Source organism: Sander lucioperca, chromosome 11, assembly GCF_008315115.2.
Source record: "Sander lucioperca isolate FBNREF2018 chromosome 11, SLUC_FBN_1.2, whole genome shotgun sequence".
Classification (NCBI taxonomy): domain Eukaryota; kingdom Metazoa; phylum Chordata; class Actinopteri; order Perciformes; family Percidae; genus Sander; species Sander lucioperca.
Window position 1 is genome coordinate 29252257 of NC_050183.1, and position 11608 is coordinate 29263864.

Consider the following 11608-nt stretch of genomic DNA (forward strand, 5'->3'; position numbering starts at 1 on the left):
TGTTAATTATCAGAGTTAACAAACACCAATAGAACAACTGGTCATTTCATCTAGGGCTGCAGGATATGAGAAAAATATGCTATATGCAATATGGTTTTTTAAATATGGCGATAACGATATAACTTGCGATAAACAGATATTAAAGTGTTCTCAGTTCTGCTGCTTTCAGTATTCTGCTAAAATACAACAAACTTAAAACTAATGAAAGGAAATTTTCTTTTTTTTTTAATATTTTTTGGCATTTAGGCCTTTATTGTGACAGCTTAGACATGAAAGGAGAGATGGGGGGGGGGGGAAATGACATGCAGGAAAGCGCTGCAGGTCAGAATTGAACCCGCAACCTCTGCGTTGAGGACTGTGGCTCTATATATGGGCGCCTGCTCTACCACTAGGCACCCCATTTCCAAAAAAAATAAACATTGAATTGGCTGTAAAAGGCAGCATTAAAAAAAGAATGACAGATGTTAAAGTGCAGTTTTCTGCTGATATTCGCAGCCTTTTTGTGTTTATCTGGCCAGTTGATAATCGCGATGACGATAAAAAAAAAAAAATACAATCTATTGTGCAGGCCTAGTTTAATCATGCCATTTAGATGGGAAACTATAGTATGAAATGTACCTAAATCATTATATATATTATTCATTTATAAAAACGTGTGGTAACACTTTACTTGAAGGTATCTACATAAGAGTGTCATGACACTGTCATGACACATGAACTCTAATCCTAACCATAACTTGTCATGACAAAAACCGAATGACACTTACTAAAAGATGCGTTATGTCATAAACGTTTATGACTTGTTTATAATGTTGGAGCCATTGAGCAGAACACTTGAAGCAGGCACAGCTGTGTGACTGGACAGCTGGGCTCATCATTGGCTGTGTGTGCAGTAATCTTTGATCCAGCCCAGGCCCTCCTTTGTGGAGCCTAAAGTGGACAGAGATAATTATTAACATGGATTTTTTATACTTTTCTAACTTGGTTCCATAATGAATCAAATAAAGAGAGCACTGGCCTCGTGGCTTGTATTCACAGCCGATGTATCCCTGGTAGCCGTGCTCCTCCAGAGTCTTCAGCAGGTAGCTGTAGCTGAGCTCTCCGCCACTGTCGGGCTCATTCCTGCCCGGGACCTGAGCCACCTGAACATGACCTGAGACACAACACTACTTCTTAGACTCATTGGGTTTTTCAACTTCAACTTCAACTTTATTTGTGTCCCCGAAGGGCGATTAGGTGTGCAGCAAGTATAAACATACAAGACACATAAATACATACTGTACAAGTTCTACACACAGTCCAACTGGAACACAACGGTAACAGTACGAGGACAAATAAATACCAGTACAAGGTGCATGGATAGCAGCGTCAAAGTAATCTACATGGGGTAGGAAAAAGTGCCAATCAGCCTACAAAGTTGACACAATATAATCAACAATGACCATCGTCAGCGACATCAGCATCCATTACATTACAGCACCAACCCCTTTTATCAACGTTTCTGACATCCTCAACATATAGTCAACAGACTAGAATATATAACCAACCAAGGAATAACGAAAAAGAAAAGAAAGAGGACAAAATGAGGTAGCCAAGAGATCAAAAAAGACTCTTCCCCTGACCCCTGCTGTTGAAAGCATGAAATGGCTGATCTTCAGCCATTTCCTGAAGAAGGGAATGGCTGCAGGTATAAAGAAGTACTTATACCTGTTACTCCTTACAGATGGACATCTTAGATGGGAGCCAGACGGCAAGGACTGAAATTCAGGGAATAAGGGGTGGGAACTGTCGGAGCGAATAGCACTCACACAGCTCTCATCAACCTTATTTCCAGCAGCAGGCAGCTGTTTTCAGCCAAGATAAAACTCTGATAAACCAACATATACACTACGCTAACGGCTTGTTCTGCTGCCCCAAAGTGGCCCAAAAGATCAATTAGTGCTGCTTCAAGTCCGTTGTTCTTTATATTGTCACTTTCTAGCATCTAGTTAGGTTTAGTCTAAACAGCAGTTTGCAGTGTGACATTAACTGGCTGCCAACCTCTGTCCCTGTTTATCGCTCCTGATGACGCCTTGCATGGTACCCTCCGACACCGGTAGCCTCAGACACCGGTGTGTGAATGGGTTGATGAATGCCGACTTGTGTTATAAAGCACTTTGAGTGGTCGCTAACACTAGAAAAGCAATATATAAAAAAGCAGTCCATTTACCATTTCAATATAAATGCCAAGATATCTAAAGGTCACCGGGATACGAGATGGTGTGGTGGGGGATTCAAAAGAGGACTTTCAGGCGGGATTTAGTTGAATTGATTTTGTTGCCAGATAAGCAACATTTGGGGAATAGAACACGGTTTCTGCAGGTTTCACCAAGTCAAATTTAAGACTTTTTAAGACCTTTATAAATTAAATTTAAGACCTATATCACAACATCAACTGAGCCCTCAATTAAGTGTTTTTTCAAGCTACTTCACTTGCACTTCCCCATAGCTGAAGAATAAAATCTGTTTTATGTCTGTGGTACAATCTGAAAGAGACTCGCGCCAATAACGCGAAAGCTGATTGGCTGCATTATCAGTACATGTTGGTCTCATTTGTCGTCGTAATACAGCAACATATTTGGACTAGCAAAAGAAACTACAACACCACAGAATAAAAAAAATAAAAAATGAGTATAATGAGCTAGCGTTACATGGACGTCGGAAAATTAAGACCTGTTATTTATTAATATTATAAATTATTTAAGACCTACAACACAATACTTGAGCGAATTTGAGACGTTTTAAGGCCTAAAATTTTGATTTTGAAATTTTAGACTTTTTAAGACCCCGCGAAGCGACCCTGTAGAAGAGGGGAGAGGGAGCCTCTAGTGTCACCAAGGCTGAAGGATTGGGGTACAACATCTCACTCACCAATAATGGGGAAATACTTGTGTATGTTTTGTGTCAGGTTTCCATCCATTATTTGCCAGTGAAAGACGTCCTGAAACAGTTCAGACATTTGTTAAGTCAAGACTTTCACCGTATTGTTTGGTTCTTTTTTTTTTATTATTATTATTATTTTCAAGACAAATGTCCAAAGCACCCACCATTTGCAGCTTGATGTTGGGCTTTCTGACCTTCTCCAGTATTGCAGCCGCTGCAGACACAAAAATGAGGCTGAGCTGAAACATAACTCATGGCAGGCAGCCAGACATTACAGATGTCAGAGAGGAAGTGGGAAGTGGTAGAAATAATAGACACAAGGGTAACACTTTATAATAAGGGTACATGAATTAACATAATGACTTCACGCATGGAAAAGCATGAATTCATTCATGTAGTACTTTATGAGCTATCAGTAATGTACAAGGATTAATAGTATCTCATACATGACTTCATGCAGGTACAATATGTTCATGAATGCATCAATGAAGGTATTTCAATCATGATTTCTGATTTATTTATGATGTTCATGTCTTTTTCATAGGTAAATCTGTAGTTAAACTGACAGGCTACAGAAAGTCATGATCAACTAAACAGGACTTCTTCATGACTTCGTCATGTTTGCGGCCCTTCAAATAACGTGCTGACCTGCTCCATCTTTAACATTGATACATAAGATATGATTAATGGTGGCATATGCAGCAATCATCTTTGTGAGCCCTCAAATAAAAAAATAATATTGTCAAGACATTTCTGGTGTTCAGACACTTAGAAGTTACTAAAAAGTAAAATTCATAAATATCCTACTAGGGTGAGCATTGTTCTCAGGCGTGTATGTTTGCGACTTCGCGTAAACATACACGCCACTTTCTAAAGCCAAGTGGTGTGTTATCTGTACGCATTTTGAGCTATCCGCATGTATGTCTAAAAGAAGAGAAAGAAAAGAAGAACAGGACGGTTGGGTTTAGGAAAACAATAACGGGATGCGGGACAACAACGGCACAGTTGGGTTTAGGAAAAGAAAAACAGGATGGTTGGGTTTAGGAAACGTGACACGTGGGACACGATCCCTGGTCTCCTGGGTGAAAGTCCTACCACCCCGACCAACCTCCCTACGCGGATTTTTGGGCTTTCATACTACTCACTACGTAAATTGACACACAATCGCAAGGTAATGTAAGTCAATGGAGGCCAAACGGCGTTGATAAACACGATAAAAAGCTATTATGCGTCTTGATAACACTCCAAAATGGCATACGTCAGGCCTTTCTGTTTAAGTGCCTTATGTTGTTGTGAATAAAGCAACTATAAAAATGCATCTGCAATATACTGTATTTGGTATTTTGCATTAATGTGGTGACCTCAGTATCATTTTGCCAACCCACTACTTTAATTCTTAATACATTTAATTTCATGCTACCACATATCATATCTTATGTATCAATGTTAAAGATGGAGCAGGTCAGCACAAACCCGCTATTTTTAAACAGTTTAGCCAGCTGTTTTTTTTTTTGCTGCCTCCCGCTTAATTTGAAACTAAATGTGTCTTCTGGCAACACACACCTTCGACGTTCTGTGTGTGTGTGTGTCGCGTTAGGTCATAGTAGTTTACTGCGGCGCCGCTGGTTTACAGTTCTAGCAAGGGCCACAAACATGATGAAGTAATGAAGAAGTAATATTTAGTTGATCATGTTTACAACACTACAATTCTTCAGGATATATGTACAATGCTGGGTCAGCTTTTTTTGAAGAAGACATGAACATCATTAATAAATCAGAAATCATGATTATTCAAATACCGTCATTGATGCATTCAATAACGTATTGTTCCTGCATGAAGTCATGCATGAGAGACTTTTAATCATTGTACATTACTGCTAGCTCATGAAGTACTACATAAATTAATTAATTCATGCTTTGTCATGCATGAAGTCATGATAATTCATGTACTATTTTTTATAAAGTGTTAGCGACACAAGCAATAAGATCCAACACTGGCGTACTCTTTCTGTACAGCATCCAATGTGCTGAGCACACTGTCACGTCATGACACGCCTCCTTCTCTCTGCACCCATTACTATCCTATTTCTATTAATATAAAGTAAGGAGTGTTTAACTTGAGAATAAATGACATGCGTGTGCCATGCACTTATATAAATAGACTTTTTACAAAATCTGTTAATGGTGGCAAAACGCCTAATTGCTGGCCAGCTTTTCATGGCAAATCAGAAGTATGACATGAGGAGGACATATTCATTTTATCTCATTAAAAACAAACACACACACACACACACACACACACACACACACGAGAAGAACGCTAAACCTGAAGTTAATTCATGCAAGTTTAGATTTGTAGTGGCCGTGTCCACTGCACAGCTTTCTGTTGGGCGTCAGATAAAAAAGCCGATGTGCCTAATCTGGATCTCAGCTGAATCTGAAATGCATCAAAATTAGGAGACTGTGCACAATACCAGCACAACTTTAAAAATTAATTTGAAATGCCCGATAAAATATTCTCCAGCAAACCTGGCCATCTTTAATGCTTGACTGTGGATAGCTCCTGGTGCTGAAATCCAGACTCAACAGATGGATATAAAAAAAGGACTTAATTCATATCAAACACTATATTTGTTTTCCAAAGCAAGACGTGATCATTCCCTAACAGCAACATTGTTGTTGCATTTGCCTCATTTTGCCTGACTTAGACAGCAGCAGTGTGTTGTTCCCCTACAGCAGGGAGGAGTGGGACTGAGAGTCGGACCTGCTGGTTGTCTCAGTGGGACACAGTGTCTTACCCTGATGAGGAGAGTCCAGAAAATACCTGGGATCTGTAATCCTTGTGTTGATTGGTTCAATCAAGCCAGTGATTCCTTCCTGTGAGGACATCAGAATCAGAATCAGCTTTATTGGCCAGGTTTGAGTAAACAAACAAGGAATTTGACTCCGGTTAATCTTTGCTCTCAAAGTACAACACTCACTTAACATATAAAGAATAAAAACAGAAAGGACAGTAAGAAATATAAAAAAAACACTGTAAAATATACAGTATAACAATACAATAGAATTTACAAATTTACAAGAAATATACAATAACAATTGAAGAGAGGAAAGGAATAGTGCAATATCAGTATAGTCGATTGAGATTTAAGATTTAAATATAAATATAGTGCAAGGCAGTTCAGTTTCACAACACTGTGATAAACACGGAGAGCATCACAGGGTGGTAGTTACGCTCCAATGACAAAATCCCAAGTATATTTGCAACTCTTTATTTCGGGTGGTGTGGAAATTTAACTAACATGAAACCTGTTATACATACAGTGCAACGACTACATGAATACTACAGTACAGTATCTATGTACTCTAACACTACAGAGAAATAAAACCAAGTGTGATTATGATATGACATTGTACTTTGTTTATTTAATCTGTACATAACAGAAAGGGGAAAAAAAACTACAATTTGTGGGCGTCATGTTGGCCAAGTGGTTTATACCGAATACTGTGATCGCAATACCCCGATCTCTCTCACTCATCATTTCCTCTCTACACTCTACTGTGAGCCATTTAATGAAGGCAAACCATCTTACAAGAAAAAAGAGAATTTGCAGTTTAAGGGAGTTAGGTGCTCAAACTACATCTTGATGAACAACAACTGGGCAGGGGCGGTTCTAGGGGCCAAGGGTGGGTTATGCCGTGGCCCCCCTCTGCCCCCCTAAATTTGGCAAATATTTTCATAGATTTTTAACCCCACCTTTATCCTCAAAGAGGGGATATTATTCATGTGCAGTGATAAATACATGTAGGTTACCACTGAATGAGTATTCTTGTGTTTATTGTCGCATGTGTGTTATGTCCCTATGTGTATCGTTAGTCTTTTGTAGAACCAAACATATGGAGGGTTGGAGTCTATGTAACACTTGTGCTTAATATATTTGCTACCCCTAAAAATCGCATGTGGCCCCAGCCTGGCCCCTCCATTTGAAAATAATCTAGAACTGTCACTGCAGCTGGGTGCAGCAACTGTGTGCAGCTCTTGTTTTTACAGTCTATGTTCTTACAGTGAGGTTGCCAGGTTCGGTACCAGCGATGCCTGTACAGAGACATAAACCTGGGCTCTGCGACCATATCTGGCAACCTACGCCGTAGCCGCACTGAGACAGCGCACAGAAGTACTGGGTGGATGAATAAACTGGTAGGTTTTTCCCTAAACAAACTATTCCTTTACAGATAAAAGTATTTCTAGTATTATCATTATTTCTTTCTGGAAATCCATGTATTTGATAAGGTGAAGAGTTGTATAATAATATATTCTGTAGACCTAGTGATGTATTAGCACATTGATGTACAGTATAAACATGCTATTAACGTTGTTATGTTTCTGGATCATTTAGATACCCATACCTACGGAGCCAGTCATTGTCTTTAACTCATGCTTACTAATTTTGTAACAAACTTTGTTTTGATTTTGGATGATAATCTGGACACACTTCAGATTTTGCAGATGAAACAACTTCAGTCATTTATCCAAATATAACAATAATGTTAAACATTGTGTTTGGTTAATTCATGTGCATGAATAATTTATTCAAAAACACAGTCAGTAATTGGTATTCATGAAGTTTTGTATTGTATAGTAATATCTTTTAGTATATCAAATTCCTGGAAAGGTCAGTTGAATATTATTCAAATATCTTCCATTTGTCCTAATCTTACATGTATCCTTCTTTATCTTTGCAGTATCCCACTACATGTCTGTATTTATCCAGTGTAACTTCACTCATACTGCTGGGAGTTGTTGGTATGTTGGAGAGAAAGGGTCACCTACCTTTGAGAGGATATCAGCAGCATAGGTTAGGTTCTGCACAAAGATGGCCTCCATCTCCTTGGCAACCGCCATTCTGTGCGAGCCCACAGGAAGCCTCCCTGCCATCAGGTGGATCCTGATAGATGCATGACAAACACGTCAGAACACAAATGCTACGTTGAAAAGGTGAAACCCTGCTTTTTGTAAGACTGTTTCCTCATCACAAAACACAAAAGCCCTGACGACAGAACTGTCTCTGCAATATAGATGTTTTATTGAAGGTGCATTATTCTGTTTTATAATTTTGCTGTATTTATGTTTCCGTATATGTCTATCCCCCTGGCACTTGACATTTCTCTTCATAATCTTGTAGATGTTTCTACGCCTTGATTGGAGTCCAGCTGTGGTAAATTCAACTGATTGGACATCGATTTGGAAAGGCACACACCTGTCTGTATAATGTCTCACAGCTGACAATGCATATCTGAGCAGAAAGCTCAGGGACAGGACTGTGTCAAGCCACACTTCTGGAGAAGGCAACAAAAGACTTTGTGCTGCATTGAAGGGTCCCAAGTGGCCTCTGTCATTCTTAAAAGGAAGAAGTTTGGAACAATCTGGGCCACGTTCAGCCCCGACATAATGTAGCAACAACGAAACGGGGGCGTTGAACACCCTGCACCACGTCTCTGCTGACTGGGTATCACATGTGACACAGCCACTAAATGAGAGACACACCCACCAAACGAGAGAAAACATAACTCAAAAACGTTGCACACTGTTCTGAGGAAACATGTCGTTGAACCAGATAACCGTAGCGTGTGCACCGTTTTGAGATTGAACGTGCCCCAGGACTCTTCCTAGAGCTGGCCGTCCAGCCAACACTGAGCAGCCTGGGGAGAAGGGCCTTGGGAAGAGAGTTGATTAAGAACTGATGGTCACTCTAGCTGAGCTCCAGAGATCCTGTGTGAAGATGGGATAAACTTCTAGAAGGACCTAAAGGACCCTCAGACAGTGAGACACACGATTCTCTGGTCTGATAAAACCACTATTGAACTATCTGGCCTCAGTTGTAAGCGTCATATCTGGAGAAAACCCCAGCACTGCTGCGTGTGTGTGTGTGTGTGTGTGTGTGTGTGTGTGTGTGTGTGGGGGGGGGGTACAGAGATATGCTGAATGAAGCCCTGGTCCAGAGCTCAGGACTCAGGACACACTGGGCCGAAGCACACAGCAAAGACAACACGGGAGGATTTTTATTTGTAAAGAACATTGCATTGCCTTGCTGTTGAAACATGCTGTACAAATAAACTCACCTTGCCTTAAGTATGCACACAGTGAAAGATCAATACCAATTCTGCTGGTGCCTCACCTTTTGCAGTCCAAAGCTCGTGCATACTTCAAAGCCAGATCCAGACCCTGTCTGAACTCTGCCTCTCTTCCAGGAACCGCTCCGAGACCAAGATCACCTCCCTTTACATCTCCTGCAACACACATTCATCTTATCACTACCATCATCGTCCTTTAATTATTGCTAACCTTTAAGTGTCACTGTCTGGTTGAAATGAACAGCTGCTGCTGCTGCTGCTGCAGTGGTGGAGGAAGTATTCAGATCCTTTACTTACAGTAAAAGTACTAATACCACAGTGTAAAAAAAGCTCTGTTACAAGTGAAAGTCCTGCATTGAAAATTTTACTTAAGTTAAAGTCTAAGTATCATCAGGAAAATGTACTTAAAGTATTAAAAGTGCTCAATGCAAGTACTCAATGCAAAAAAATCCTCCCATTTTAAAAAGTGTAAAGGATGTGTGTTTAATGGTTAATGGTTAATCATTTCAGCTGGACTTATATTGTTATATAGAGTTATATTGTTAGCTAGTTTCATTTATAATAAAACATCACATTTTACAAACTACATGTTTTATGTGCACAAATCTTAATGTGTAAAGTAACTAGTAACTTAAGCTGTCAGATGAACGTATACAGTGGAGTAAAAAGTACAATATTTCTCTGAAATGTAGCGGAGTAGAAGTAGAAAGTGGCATAAAAAGAAAAGACTCAAGTACAAGTACCTCAACATTTGTCCTGTTGTGTGTGTGTGTGTGTGTGTGTGTGTGTGTGTGTGTGTGTGTGTGTGTGTGTGTGTGTGTGTGTGTGTGTGTGTGTGTGTGTGTGTGTGTGTGTGTGTGTGTGTGCGTGCCTGCGTGCGGCCCATGCTGGTGTAGAGAGGCTTGTGTTCTACGGCAAGTTACCGGGCGGGGTGTTGATGAGGACCACCTCCACTCCTGTAGCCTCTCTGGCTCTCTGGAGCTCCGGCAGGTCGCAGTCGTAGAGCCAGGCAGCCTCCACCGCCTGAAAGCCAGCCGAGGCAGCCGCATATATCCTCTGACTGAAGTCTGGAAGCTCCGTGAACAGCCAGGAAATATTCGCACAGAACCTTAGCGGAGCCATCTCGGTTTACCTGCAGAGGCCAATGACCGTGCGCGTCTGCGTGCTGGCTGCACTTTTACCCCGAAAACAGCCGGGGGAGAGCGGCATGAAGCTAACCGCAGTTAGCAGTGTTAGCGGAAAACGATACTTACACCTCCAAAACAAAACTGTAGACCTCGCTGTTTGAGGAAAAAGCATAAATTAGGTAACGTGAAGTTGGACTGGAGACAGCACAACATTAAGCTATCGTATAGCAATTGGGGAAAAGGCTTTAAAAAAAAAAGTCTTTATTTCCATTTACTTACTTTATTCATGTAGCTATATTGATTTTCATATGTGTCCTTTGTACAACTAGTTTTATTTTTTAAATATCAATAGAAGTTGCACATTTTGCGTCTAACCTGACGGAGAGTTTTGTTATTGTCACATGACTGGTAGCATGCTTCCTGGTCTGTGAAATGCGCAGGCGCAGGAAGTTGTGACGCATTTTATGGTTTTAATCCAATACGGGGGCCAAAATAATGCATCCAATAAGTTATGATTATGTAATTCCCCACAGTATCCAGAATGCTTTTGTAAAAATCATGTTAAAACATTAAATATTTATTTTGTAGAAATATCTTTATTTGTAAAAATACAAATAAATAAATAAATATGGTGTGTCAACAAAAAGTGTGTTGATTTTCCTTGAAACATGTATGGTACCAATCACAGCAATACGTTATTACTGTATTTGCAATGCAGTTCCCACAGGTTTTCTTCATTTTGTAAGGAATTTAAATTTTTTTAATTTTCATTTTGTGTTTTATAACACTTTTTATTTTATTTATTTTTTCCACTGTGCTTACACTCAGTTATTTCAGGAGGATATGTAAAGTTTTACCACTAGGAAAATGGGTAGGCCTACTAATGTTATATTTGATGTGATGTACTTTGTGGTTTATCAGCTGAAGTGTATATTTCCTAAGGAGCTCTAAACTCAGTTTATATCATTTTATTGAAGAACTCAAACACTATGGCACCAGATATAAAAAAAAACATACGAGACTTTCAATCTTTCAAAGGTTGGTGGATGAATTCCCTGCTCCCCTGATGGACAGGCCAGCACCTTCTATGTGTGTGTGTGTGTGTGTGTGCGTGTGCGTGTGCGTGTGCGTGTGCGTGTGTGTGTGTGTGTGTGTGTGTGTGTGTTTTACTGCTTTTACTAATTATAAAGAGCCTTGCCTTTGTAGAAAGGCGCAGTATGAAACCAGTGTATTGAATGAGTGAATGATTTCAGTAAACTGACTGGAAGCCTTTTGACTTTTGTTGTACCTATCTGTTGTAAAAACAGTATATTCTAATGCAATTAAATTGTCGAATACCTGTAACTTTACTGCACATTTTATGACAGCAGTGTTCTAATTTCAAGACGATGTGCGACAAGTTATGTGCAAATGTATCATTTTTAGAC

At 39.8% G+C, this 11608-nt stretch overlaps 1 protein-coding gene across 1 annotated transcript; it reads right to left on the bottom strand.

Annotated features, from left to right (window-relative positions):
• Nucleotides 1-774: 774 nt before the first annotated feature.
• hyi (hydroxypyruvate isomerase) lies at nt 775-10590 on the bottom strand. The gene is made up of 9 exons (XM_031311758.2): nt 10461-10590; nt 9978-10334; nt 9099-9210; nt 7754-7868; nt 5721-5799; nt 3087-3136; nt 2911-2980; nt 1019-1153; nt 775-930 (listed from the first exon to the last, which is right to left on the bottom strand). Exons 2-9 carry the CDS (start codon nt 10174-10176, stop codon nt 875-877), a joined length of 816 nt encoding a protein of 271 aa, XP_031167618.1. The 5' UTR covers nt 10177-10334; nt 10461-10590; the 3' UTR covers nt 775-874.
• Between the last annotated feature and the right edge of the window lie 1018 nt (nt 10591-11608).

Bases quoted from the DNA above. Each gene is read 5' to 3' on its own strand.
- hyi (XM_031311758.2), bottom strand. From the start codon at position 10,176: ATGGCTCCGCTAAGGTTCTGTGCGAATATTTCCTGGCTGTTCACGGAG. The intron at 7,869-9,098 runs GTGAGGCACCAG...TGCATCTATCAG, and splicing joins CGAGCTTTGGACTGCAAAAG to GATCCACCTGATGGCAGGGA. The intron at 2,981-3,086 runs GTGGGTGCTTTG...GAACTGTTTCAG, and splicing joins CCAACATCAAGCTGCAAATG to GACGTCTTTCACTGGCAAAT.